Source organism: Hoplias malabaricus, chromosome 8, assembly GCF_029633855.1.
Source record: "Hoplias malabaricus isolate fHopMal1 chromosome 8, fHopMal1.hap1, whole genome shotgun sequence".
Taxonomy (NCBI): Eukaryota; Metazoa; Chordata; class Actinopteri; order Characiformes; family Erythrinidae; genus Hoplias; species Hoplias malabaricus.
The window spans coordinates 24,136,149-24,149,431 of NC_089807.1; the positions used below are offsets into that span (position 1 = coordinate 24,136,149).

Consider the following 13,283-nt stretch of genomic DNA (forward strand, 5'->3'; position numbering starts at 1 on the left):
AAGAGTCTGAAAATCATGAGAACTCATCCCTAGCATTGACAGTATTTCAATCTTCAATAAATTAAGGTTTTTATCATTTAATTCAGTAATAATAATAATTATTATTATAAGTGATAATCACCATTAAACATCACTAACTCGAATACTGTTACTCTGCTACACGGGTACTGAAATGGCCAGCCTGCAGTCCAGATCTTTCATCTATAGAGAACATTTGGTGCATCATAAAGAGGAAGGTGTGACAAAGAAGGCCCAAGACGATTGAACAGTTAGAGGCCTGTATTAGACATGAATAGGAGAGCATTCCTATTTCTAAACTTGAGAAACTGGTCTCCTCTGTCCCCAGACGTCTGTTGAGCGTTGTAAGAAGAAGGGGGAATGCCACACAGTGGTTTTTGGGATTTGTTGATGCCATGAAATTTTGAAACAACATATTTTTCTCTTAAAATGATACATTCTCTCAGTTTAAATCTGTGATTCAGTTTTGATCTGTGATTTGTGTTCTATTCTGAATATAATATTAGATGTTGGCACCTCCACATCATTGCATTCAGTTTTTATTCACAATTTGTTTAGTGTTCCAACTTTTTTGGAATCCGGTTTGTAGGCAAAAAATACATATGCATTCTGAGCCTACAGACTACCCAAAAAATATTTTGTAGAGATGTCAGACTAAAGACTCTGATAGAACAGTATGTAATGTTACACAATGATTATCGGACCAGAATGATTAAACCTGTCTACCTGGACTATCCAGGTGTCTGGATACTGAATATAGCATGGAACCACTATAAACTGTACTGACAGGAAACACAAAGTGGACTATCCAAGTGTTTGGATACTGAATATAGCATGGAACCACTATAAATTGTACTGACATGAAACACCAGATGGAATATCCAGGTGTTTCGATACTGAATATAGTATATAGCCACTATAAACTGTACTGATGTGAAACACCAGGCAGACTATCCAGGTGTTTGGATACTGAATATAGTATATAGCCATTATAAACTGTACTGACGTGAAACACCAGGCGGACTATCCAGGTGTTTCGAAACTGAATATAGCATGGAAACACTATAAACTGTACTGACATGAAACCCCAGACAGACTATCCAGGTGTTTGGATACTGAATATAGTATATAGCCACTATAAACTGTACTGACGTGAAACACCAAGCAGACTATCCAGGTGATTGGATACTGAATATAGCATGGAACCACTATAAACTGTACTGACATGAAACACCAGATGGACTATCCAGGTGTCTGGATACTGAATCTAGCATGGAACCACTATAAACTGTACTGATATGAAACACCAGGCGGACTATCCAGGTGTTTGGATACTGAATATAGCATGGAACCACTATAAACTGTACTGACATGAAAAACCAGACGAACTATCCAGATGTTTGGATACCGAATATGTGTTTAAGCGGCAATATCGCAGCATTAAACAAAAGTACAAACCCTAAAACCGACGTGAACTCAGGAAATGAAATATTAACCTGAGTTGTTCCTAATCGAGTTGACCGTTGCACTGAACCAGATACTCCTCTCAGTCTCTTCTCAAATGCGCGGGTTCTAACTGTTGACCCTAACAATGCTTCTCCCTGCCAAAAAGCCCCGCCCAAAAGCACACCCACAAAAAAACGTCATACTCGAAATTCCTGGCTTTTAGTGAGAGCCAGTGTGGCATGCTAACTGAAAGTGCAACTAAGATTTAATCATGATTATAACTCTGATTTCATTAACAAAGTATTCATTAAATACACTGAATTCATCATATTCAAAATCAAAAGTCTTTGAAATAAGTTATTTTCGTACTTACAGTGTTTGTGAGGGTCCGTGTATAGATCGAATGCTCCTCTGAAAAATCCGTTAAAAAAAAGCGCTTCAAAACACAACAATCAGCATTCGTTGCAGCTCAGTAGTGGAGAGACGGGAAAGATTTCAACATTGTGAGTAATTTTACACAAACACGAATTCTCTTTGTACTTTACTGTTTAAAATCTATGAAATACCTGCAAACTCCGAAAATCAATGTAGATATTGAGGTAATGTTCTGTCTAAATCAAAACATTAAAGATTTTACTGTGAAAACAAACCTGTTTGTCTCTCATTACCAGATACTGATCTGAGGTAAATGCACACCGATGTCTGTTTACTCCGGGTGAAACAGAATAAATGAGCGTTTATTTGTTTATTTGTAAAATATTATTTATGAGTGCTTGATTTTCTGTTCAGAAACCTATCGTGTACTAACATAGAAGGTCTTCCCTTTCCCGTAATCACTGTTAGATGTTTTAAATGCTCAAATTTTATTTTGAAGATCTGTTTTTAACAAATGCCTTATGTGCATTTTGTTACAGGAGGTCTCACAGACAAAGAGAAACATCACAGACAAGAGTGTTCCTGCTCCTTTAATGAATACAAATTTTATAAAGTTGTATCAAACTTCTGCAAATTCCACTGTCATTTTTGGATTTTGAGAGGAAATATGAATAATTAATAAATCATTAATCATTATTAACCATAATGAATTATTAATAATAACAATGATTATTAATACTAATATTTATAAACAAGAAGTCAAAATGTTCTAACACTATACAGTTCAAGCAAAGAACTATCTCTTTAATGTTACGAAAGAGGAAATTATATCAGAGCTATTCAGCACGTAAATGCGTTATATTCTGCAAAAGCAGAATCCCAAAGCCGAATACACAGGCTTCCTGCACTCAGAGTCGTGAACAACGTTCAGGGCACTAAGTTATCGTTCAAAAACTCATTAGCCAATAGGAAGGCACCGCTGAGAACTCCCGCCCACGCGAGAACTTTGTGCCAAAACTGCTCGCAAAACTCAGAAATCAGGCGCACAAAACTCGTGCAGCTGGCACAAAACCATGGAGCACAACAGGTCAGAGCTAGATATTTTGTTTGAAAATTATAAGTTTTACGTTTGAGATGAATTTTTTTGTGCGATACTTTTTGGCACAAATCTGATTCCATACAGGGTCACCCAGCAATTAGCCGCGTCTAAATTTTATTTACTCTCAAATGCGCGTGACCGAGAGCGTTGGTATAGCCATGTTTGTGAGAGGTCTGTAAAGTTAGGTTTATATTGGATATTCAGCGGATATTCGTGTTGCGCCCCTCTCCCTGCTCACAAGCAAGGTCCTAAAACCTCCGAAACTTCATTTTATTAATCGTCGAGGACCAGAGAACAAACTACAGTTATTATGTTTTGCCAAATACCACATCTTTCCATTTCACGGAGTACATTTACTGAAAATAACCGGAATGGCTGCAGCGGGCGCCTGAGACCTAAGGAACCGTCGGAAAAGTGCGGAACCTATTTAAAAACGTAAACCATGCACATAGAATAGATTATTTAGTTTTAAGCAATGTACACATTGTAAACATATACATGTAGTGCATTTATAGCAAATAAAGTGTTACTGTGAAGCATCCATATTACTCACGAATTTTAAAACAATTGTGGTTCACAGAAATATACCTTAACAAAATACCACAAATTTTATTTAGTGAAATGTACCTATATTCAATTTAAAATGTTTTTCTTCATAAAATTAACTGATAGTCTGAGACATTCATATGGCATACAGATCTAAAATAAGTTGTAGTCTACAGAGACACGTGACCAACATACTACAGTTTTCAGTTTTTTTAAAATATGTCTTTGTTAAATTTTTATGATTTTTTTAAAGTTACAAATCGCTACTGTGAGGTAACCTTATGATATAGAGATCTAAAATCAATTGTAGTCTACAGAAACACGCCTGACCAACATACTACAACCTTTAGTTTCTTTAAATATATTTTTTGTTAAGTTTTGATGTTTTTTTTTGAAGTAACAAATAGTTAGTTTGAGACATCTCTGTAAAATACAGATCTAAAATCAGTTGTAGTCTGCAGACACACATGTGGCCAACATACTACGACCTTTGGTTTCTTAAAATATGTCATCATTAAGTTTTTAGAACATTTTTAAAGTTACAAACCACATCATCAGCGAGACATCCATATGAGATATGGATCTAAAACTGGTTGTAGTCTACAGAGACATGTCTGACTAACATACTACAACCTTTAGTTTTTAAAATATGTCTTCATTAAATTTTCATTAACTTTTTTAAGTTACAAAAAGCTACGGTGAGACATCCGTATAAGTATCTAAAACTGGTTGTAGTCTACAGAGACATGTCTGACTAACATACTACAAATTTTAGCCTTTTTTAAAATATGTCTTTGTTAAATTTTGATTAATTTTTTACTGTTACAAATTGCTACTGCGCGACATCTGTATGAGGTATGCATCTAAAACTGGTTGTAGTCAACAGAGACAAGTCTGGCCAACATAACCTTTAGTTTGGTTAAATAATTCTTGGTTACCTTTTTTATAAAGTTTTTCAAGTTACAAATTGCTGCTGCGAGACATCCGTATGATATACAGATATAAAAACATTGTAGTGTATAGAGACACATCTGACCAACATATTACAATCTTTGTTTTTTTAAAATATATCTTAGCAACATTTTTCATACATTTTTTAATGTTACAAATATCTTCTGTGAGGCATCTGTATTATATACAGACCTAAAATCAGTTGTAGTCTAAAGAGATACATCTGACCAACATACTACAACCTTTACTTTAGTAAAATATGTTTCTGTTAAATTTTAATTAATTTTCAGTCAAAAGAATCACTACTGTAATAGATCCATATAATATGCAGATGTGAAATCACTTGTAAAGTACAGAGACACATCTGAAGAAACAGTACAACATTTGGTTTGTTAAAATACTGAAATGGGTTTTAATAAAAGTTCTTAATGTAAGAAATTGATATTGTGAGACATTAGTATAGCATAAAGATCCTAAATCAGTTGTAGTGTACAGCAACATATCTGGCAAGTTTAACCAGATTTAGATCCATATCTCATATGGATGTCTCATAGTAGCGATTTGTAACTTTAAAAAATTAATAAAAATTTAACAAAGACATATTTTAAAAAACTAAAGCTTGTAGTATGCTGGTCAGACATGTCTCTGTAGACTACAACCAGTTTTAGATTCACATCTCATATTGATGTCTCGCAGTAGCGATTTGTAACTTTAAAAAATTAATGAAAATTTAACATAGATATATTTTAAAAAACTAAAGGTTGTGGTATGTTGGTCAGGCATGTCCTTACAGAATACATACCAGTTTTAGATCCATATATCATAATGATGCCTCACAGTAGCAATTTGTAACTTAAAAAAATGTATGAAAATTTAACAAAGGCACATTTTTAAAAACTAAAGGTTGTAGTATGTTAGTCAGACATGTCTCTGTAGACTACAACCAATTTTAGATGCATATATCATAAGGATACCTCACAGTAGTTGTTTGTAACTTTAAAAATTTTCTAAAAACTTAATGATGACATATTTTAAGAAACCAAAGGTCGTAGTATGTTGGCCGCACGTCTCTGTAGACTACAGCTGATTTTAGATCCGTATGTTACACGGATGTCTCACAGTAGCTATTTGTTACTTTACAAAATAATCAAAATTTATCAAAAATATATTTAAAGAAACTAAAGGTTGTAGTATGTTGGTCAGATGTGTCTCTGTAGACGACTAAAACTTATTTTAGATCTGTATGCCATATATATGTCTGAGACTATCAGTTAATTTTATGAAGAAAAATATTTTAAATTAAATAGAGGCACATTTTACTAAATAAAATTTGTGGTATTTTGGTAAAGTATATCTCTGTTAACCACATTTTTTCATTATTATTTGTAAGTAATATGGATGCTTCACAGTAACACTTTTTTTTGCTATAAATGCACTACATGTATATGTTTACAATGTGTACATTGCTTAAAACTAAATATTCATATGTATAAATAAATAAAATTGAGAATATTGTTAAGGTTGGCTATTGTTGTGTACCACTAACTCACTGCTCATCTATGTGCATGGTTTACGTTTTTAAAGAGGTTCCGCTCTTTGCCGACGGTCCCTTAGCGTCTCGGGCGCCCGCTGTAGCCATTCCGGCTATTTTCAGTAAATGTACTCCGCGAAATGGAAAGATGTAATATTTTGGCAAAATATAATAACTATAGTTTGTTCCCTGGTCCTCGACGATTAAGAAAATGAAGTTTCAGAGATTTTTGGACGCTGCTTGTGAGCAGGGGGAGGGGCGCAACCCGAAAACCAGGTGAATATCCAATATAAACCTAACTTTACCTGCCTATTATGTTGGTATTGAACTCTGGATTTTTTCTAAGTGGCCATACCATACAGCAACGTTACTTAATAATTACTTTATTATAGTCATTATAAATTTTTCACCAAAATAAGCCTTTTAATGTGTAAAGAATAAGTATCTGTATTGGTCTGTGTTGGTTTGACATCATTAGGTCCAATAACATGAGAGATTAATAGATTTATTTGGATCTTAACATTGTTATGAATTAAATAACTTCACTATTCCCCAAAATATGCTCTGTAATATATAAAGAACACATATTTGTATTTTTCTAAGTTGTTTTGACACCATTAGGTCCAGTAACATGAGAGTTTAACATGAGAGTTAAACAGATTTATTTGGTTATTTTAATCATTAAGAAAAGACCATTTACTTATTTTTTCACCAAAATAAGCATTGTAATGCGTAGAGAATAAATAACTGTACTTATGTAAGTTGGTTTGACATCATTAGGTCCAATAAGGAAAACGATTAATAGATTTGGCTATTAACGCTATATGTTTCTTCTGGAAATTGTGCGACGGTCCCCAACGCTGGAGCTGGGTACAGGGGCAGAAACAATCGGCTGCGTTTCTGGCTTAATCTCAGCAAGTACAGTTTAGTAATAAATAAAGGTGTAATTCTTGGCTTATTTCACTACACCACCAACCTGTGACTGAATATACGTTTTGGTAAATGGCGAAAAAGGCGTAACTCTTATTGTCAAACAAATGTCGAATATGAAACCACTTTACCGCAGTGACCACACGACTCCTCGCAGTGAAAGGTTCCTTCAAATTATTATTTTTAAAGTTAAAGTTGAAGATACGCCTTAAAGCAGATGAGTGGCAACATTAAGAGTAATTTTGGCCCTTTCCAAGCTCCATACCCTTAATCCAGTGAATCATCTGTTGAATGCCGTGGCTCTTATAACAATCATCAATCAGCCAGCAAAAAAGATATATTCCAGTATATGTACATGCCGTTAATTTACCGTTGACAACTCATCGCACCCAAGCAAACCGTAAAAGTCTTCCAAATCCTCGAGTTTACGGTTTAATATCATCTCCATAAGTGACCGGTGTTCTTATCACACTGCGTCTCAAAATCCACTGAAACACAACACCGTAAAGTTCTGTGTTATAGCTCCGATATACCATACCGTGGAATAAAAAGTATGCAGCAACAGTGTATGTGCGCCATTACAAGAGACTTACAGGTAATGGTTGTTTTTAATTTAAATGTAAGTGATGTTTTTGGAACGTGTTGCAAGGATGACAGACAAACAATGAAATTGTGTACAGATGTCGTCTTACGAAATAAGAGACGCATATTTTGCATGCTTCTTATTCGAATATTCCGGTCCAAATTTAAATAAAAGAGGAGCTCTGCCAACGGTATGTGACAGTCTAGCAGCGAAAATCCTTTAGTGTGAAAAGTGCTATGCAGACACTCTAAATACTTTTTCCAGGAGCCCTAACTCTAGAGTATAATGTATTCTGTTAAATGTGAGACCAGAATGTTTAAATAGATATACCGTATATTCTGTATTTTCCCTCTAAATTATATATAAAGTGCACAATCCTAGAGTAGACACCAATAAAGAAATAAATGGTGTATCAGCATTATTTAAATAAATAAATCTGATTCTGGCGTCATTTAATATGTTTTCAAACGTGCTTGTGTTTTAGGATCTGAGGTACTGTTTCAGCGCCTCAGAGCTGCAGAGCCCTTAGTGCTGTGGCTCATTCCATCAAGGAAACAAGGCCTATTCACACAACAGAAGATGGCGGACGGGGAGATTACACTGGTAGGAGCTAAGGCCGATTGTGACGGAATGGATGAGCCGCTCGTTAAGAAATCACGGATTAGTAATGCTTTCAAAAACTGCTTTTCGAATGGGGGTGAAGGTGAACGAATTTCGTGTTTGTTGGAGGCAAGTGAGAGTTCACGGAGTCCCAGGGATGGAGAAACGGAGATGGAGGCGAATAAGGCCCCCGGGTCACTGCTCTCCGAGCCCTGTAAACACGGTCCCGAAACTGAGCGGACTCCTCGGGTTGTTCCTGAAACTCAGCTCACAGGTAACTCAGCTAACATGCCTGTTTATATACGCTTTATATATCAGCGTCGATAGCTTGGTAGCATAAGTAGGTTAACCGCAGCTTTGGTTACTTCGGTGCTAAACTGGCTAATAAACAAGTCAGATTTGCAACGAGTTCTATCGGGCAAAATGGGTCCATAACTTAATCGTTACGACATTTTTGCATTACTAATTTGTTCAAAGGAACGGCTGATAATGATAAGTTTGTGAAGTTAAACTACTATTTGAATTTTTTGCGTTCTAACGTTACCTTAAAAATGTTAGCTAGCAAGCCCCTTCAACGAGGTCTGATAATTTAACTTCAACACAAATATGTTTCATTGCAGCGTTGATGCTAAATAAGCCCTTTTTCGGTAAGTTATTTTTAAGTTTAGTTGTTCGAAAATGTTTGTAAACCTTGTAGATTTCGTAAATCGGTAGTGGGAAAATGGGTAACGACAAAGGCTAAGTAAGTAGACAAATGTTGACTTTTCTGACGTTTTAATGGTTTTGTTTTATTTACGGGTAGTGGTTGACGACGTTCACCTAAATGGGTTATGTTCACCCGATATAAATGAAGACGACGACTGCTCCTCCCATGCCAGTTCAAGTGACTGGACACCCCAGCCTCAGATTGGTAAGTGACTGAGAGGGCCTTTGCAGTTTACGTAAGCAACTGGTAAAGGTAAACATGAAGCAGAATTTGTTAAGCTGACATTTAAAAATCTATTTTATTTTCTTATGTCATTGTTTAATGTGTATGTTATTTTATTTTTTATTTTTATATAGATCCTAAGTAGACTGACATGGTTTGTCATCTTTTTAAGGTTCATACCGTTTACTTCAGCAGCACATAATGAGAGAGACTGATCCAAGGACTATTTTAAAAGACCTGCTTCCGGAAACTGTCCTTCCACTGGATCTTGACGACATGACATTGTGGCAAATTATTATCAATATCTCTGAACCCCCCAAGAGAAAGAAGCGCAAAGATATTAACACCTTGGAAGATGTTGTGAGACTACTTCATGACAGCAAAAAAATCCTTGTCTTAACTGGTGCTGGGGTACATGTTTATTTTTTTATTGTTAATTGTTTGTATAGGCCAAGATCTACAAGAACCTGACTTGTTTAAATTGATAATCAAAGTTAAAAAGTCTTTGTTTCTATGCATTTGTTTAACAAAACATTCTGAGTGGACCCTTAAAGGTTTCCACATCACATATAGCCGTAAAATTTATGACAAGGTTGTTGCAAACTCTTATTTTAGATGTTGCCTGTATTGAAGCAATGCGTGTATCGTAGCAATGAGACTTTTGATTAACATCCTGTTTTTGACAACAAAACATCCATAACTTGGTGTAAATGCTATGTCTCTGTGACATGCATTTTGGGAATTGGCTAAATTTGTGCCACATATCGTACTACATGTTTTGTTAATTTTCTAAGTGGATATAAATACAAATGCTAAAGACACTTCTACACATTTAAGTGAAATACTACTATTTCTTGGCTCAGCTTAACATTCTCAAACATATAAAATGTGACCTGTGCAAAAATAATTGGATAGATATATTCTTTCATTGTCTGTAACTGCTTATCCAGTTCAGGGTCGTGGTGGGTCCAGAGCCTACCTGGAATCACTGGGTGCAAGGTGGGGACATACCCTGGAGGGATCGCCAGTCCTTCACAGGGTGACACACACTCACACATATTCTCACACCTATGGACACTTTTGAGTAGCCAATCCACCTACCAACGTGTGTTTTTGTACTGAGGGAGGAAACTGTTGCACCCAAAGGAAACCCACGCAGACATGGGTAGAACACACCAAACTCCTCACAGACAGTCACCCGGATCGGGACTCAAACCCACAGCCCTACATCCCAGCAACTGTGACAGTGATACTACCTGCTGCAAGAGTATTTTATTTTGTATATTTGCATTGTGGCGGCACACTGGCGCAACGGGTAGTGTTGCTGTCGCACAGCTCCAGGGTTCATGCCCCGGACCCGGTGACTTGCCTGTGAGGAGTTTGGTGTGTTCTCCCCATGTCTGCATCAGTTTTGTGTCTCTGTGTGAGCTCCAGTTACCTCCCATGGTCCAAAGAAACACATCGTTAGAAGGATTGGCTCCTTAAATGTGTCCATAGGTTTGAGTTAGTAAATGTGAGGGTGTGTATTGCTCTGTGATGGATAGGGCTCCAGTTCAGAAAGTTCTCCCGCCTAGCACCCAGTGATTCAGGATAGGCTTAGTTACCCTGAACTGGGTAAGCAGTTACAGAAAATGAATGATTGAATGTTTGCAATGTGTTAAATTCAGTATATCAATAGAAAGTGAAGTCAATTTTGCTGTTATACACAGATAAACTATAACATTATGACCACATCCTTTTTTCTACGCTCTGTCCATTCTCTCAGCTCCACTGACCATGTGTGCGTCATGTTGATTCTTCTCAGTACAGAATGATAACTTATTTCCACTTAGCCAATAACACGTAACTTGAGCACAAACTTAATTCCTAAATCAGGGTATTTAAGAACATAACATGTTCCTGGATGTAATATTCCAAAATTCTATTGCTTATAAATCCACAGTCTATAAAATTAGGCAAATTAAAATCCCCAATTCCAAAGAGGTTGGGACATGCTGTAAAAATTACATTGTTACTGCTACACCTCCCATACTATGAGAGATGTTGGTTTTTGCAACTATCATTGAAACCAGTCTGCATAGTCCCCTTTGTCAAAAATCACACAAAAAAAAAATTTTTTATTATGAAATAAGTTGAAACACCACACTAGGGGTGGGCAATGTAATATTATTCACTGTAATACTGGTGTGTGTGTGTATAATATATATATATATATATATATATATATATATTATTTTAATTCAATAAGACATTCACGATACACACATGATAGTGTGACGTAAGCACAAGCTTCTAACATTGGTGTGTGAACATGACTTAAGATCAAGCTAAAGCTGGGGGATATATCGATACGTTCCATTGTATTGTTTACACGATTTTGAAAATGACCACATTCGTTATATCGAGTATGCTGAGGACAGGCAGCTTTCCATCTGTGTACATTTAAAACACTGCACAAATGTCCCGTTCAGATCTGTTTTCCTCTCTTTCGCGCAGTGCCACCTTCGCATGTTCGTGCACATATGCTCACGCACACCACGCTGTCCTGCCATTGTTAGTGTATGCTGCTGGACCAGTCATAGCATATTTATCGAGTGCACTAAGGTCTACCTCTCTGATAACAACGAAGTCGACAAAGGATAAAAATGAAACCAGTGGCGAAGCTTTAATTCCAAAAAAGAGTGCTGTTAAGACCATGATTTCTTTGAAACACACTGCTCTCCCTCAGCCACGTTTCTAATTGGTCGTCAGAGAACGCGTTTCTAAATGGTCGTCACTTATATTTAGCCAATCAGCAACCAGACATAGCTGTCCATCATTTAGTGCTGCAGCAAATGCAGTCACACCATGTTCTTTTTGGTGTTAAAAATAAACACTAACACATTAATAATAATAACAATGCCATATTGTATGTCGCCCAGCCCAGGGGTTGGCAATCTTTACCACTCAAAGAGCCATTTGGACCCATTTCACACAGTAAAGAAAACACTGGAAGCCACAAAACCCCTTTGAAATTTTAAATGAAATAATGCGCATAACATTTTTTTGCCTTTGAGCTATGTATAAACAAACTATACTGTGTTACATTTGTGCTGTCCTCTCTCTGCGTGCCGTCATTATTTTACTGGTGCCATGCAGTCAGCTGTCAAAAAGTTCAAGAAACCGCACATTGGAAGTTGTGATGTGTATTAAGAGCGACAAAATATTTTAGATGTTACAAGATCGCCATAATCTTCATAGAATTATATTTTGAAAATGAACAAACCAAAATAAAATACATTTTAATTAAATACTCATTAATTATTTTCAAAAGCTGAGCCGCATCAGAGGGAGCAAAGAGCCACGGGTTGCCGACCCCTGGCCCAACCCTACACCACACATTTAAAATTTGTGCCCCATCTGAGATTAACTTAGGCCAGAGAACTTAGCTGTTCTGCACAGAATTGACATATGGGTTTTCTCCTTGCATAATTAATTAATTTCAGAATTCATTTCTTGATACAGTAGCTCAAGTGATGACAATTATTATGTACTTCTAAGGCCATGTTGCTATATTTGTCATTGAAGCATGACAGTTTCTTATGCAGTGCCACCTGAGTTTTTTTTTTTTTTTTTTTTTTTTTTTTTTTTTTTTTTTGGGCGGCTGCACAGTTTTCCTCCCTCAGTCCAAAAAACCTTGTTGGTAGGTGTATTGGCTATTCAAAATGTCCATAGGTGTGTGTGATGCCTGTTGCTCGACTAGTATTGTGAATGAATGAAGGCAGAACCTTTTCAAATATACTTAATAAAAAAGGTAAATTTGGTCACTTTAGGCTACAGTTAAAGCTGAATGAAGTTTAGCTTTTCTTGCTATACCTAATTAGATTAGTTATAGAGAATGGCAGATTTGAAATAAAACTAAACAAAAATGCATTTGAAAATGCAAATGCAACAATAATATGACCGATAAAGTGCTAGATGGCACATAGGTTTTTTTTTTATTTTTTTTATCTACACACTTCTTAACTGACAACTTTTACATATTATTGTTTTTGTTCACACTAATCCAGGTGTCTGTTTCTTGTGGAATACCTGACTTCAGATCCAGAGATGGGATTTATGCCAGACTTGCTGTAGACTTTCCTGATCTACCAGACCCTCAAGCTATGTTTGATGTAGAATATTTCAGAAGAGATCCAAGACCATTTTTTAAATTTGCAAAGGTCTGTATGTATTTGCTTCTTTGTTTTGTTTTTGTTCATTTACTTTTATTCTTAGTGCTTTATGTTGACTGTAG

General features: G+C 36.0%; 2 protein-coding genes across 4 annotated transcripts in view; one reads left to right on the forward strand and one right to left on the reverse strand.

Annotated features, from left to right (window-relative positions):
* The window catches only part of dnajc12 (DnaJ (Hsp40) homolog, subfamily C, member 12), a 61,347-nt gene extending 53,942 nt beyond the window's left edge, over positions 1–7,405 (reverse strand). For 2 of the 3 annotated variants that reach the window (XM_066678328.1, XM_066678327.1), the window contains exon 1: positions 7,267–7,405. In XM_066678328.1, the coding sequence (XP_066534425.1) occupies positions 7,267–7,344 (78 nt within the window). In that variant the 5' untranslated portion in view covers positions 7,345–7,405. Of the gene's footprint in view, positions 1–1,837; positions 1,876–7,266 lie in introns of all 3 variants that reach the window. The other variant, XM_066678329.1, reaches the window with a different exon arrangement.
* sirt1 (sirtuin 1) overlaps positions 2,825–13,283 on the forward strand; it is an 87,394-nt gene continuing 76,935 nt past the window's right edge. The window contains exons 1-6 of the mRNA XM_066678326.1: positions 2,825–2,926; positions 7,964–8,353; positions 8,700–8,726; positions 8,882–8,989; positions 9,180–9,418; positions 13,057–13,209. Coding sequence (XP_066534423.1) covers positions 8,059–8,353; positions 8,700–8,726; positions 8,882–8,989; positions 9,180–9,418; positions 13,057–13,209 — 822 coding nt within the window. The 5' untranslated portion in view covers positions 2,825–2,926; positions 7,964–8,058. The remainder of the gene's footprint in view (positions 2,927–7,963; positions 8,354–8,699; positions 8,727–8,881; positions 8,990–9,179; positions 9,419–13,056; positions 13,210–13,283) is intronic.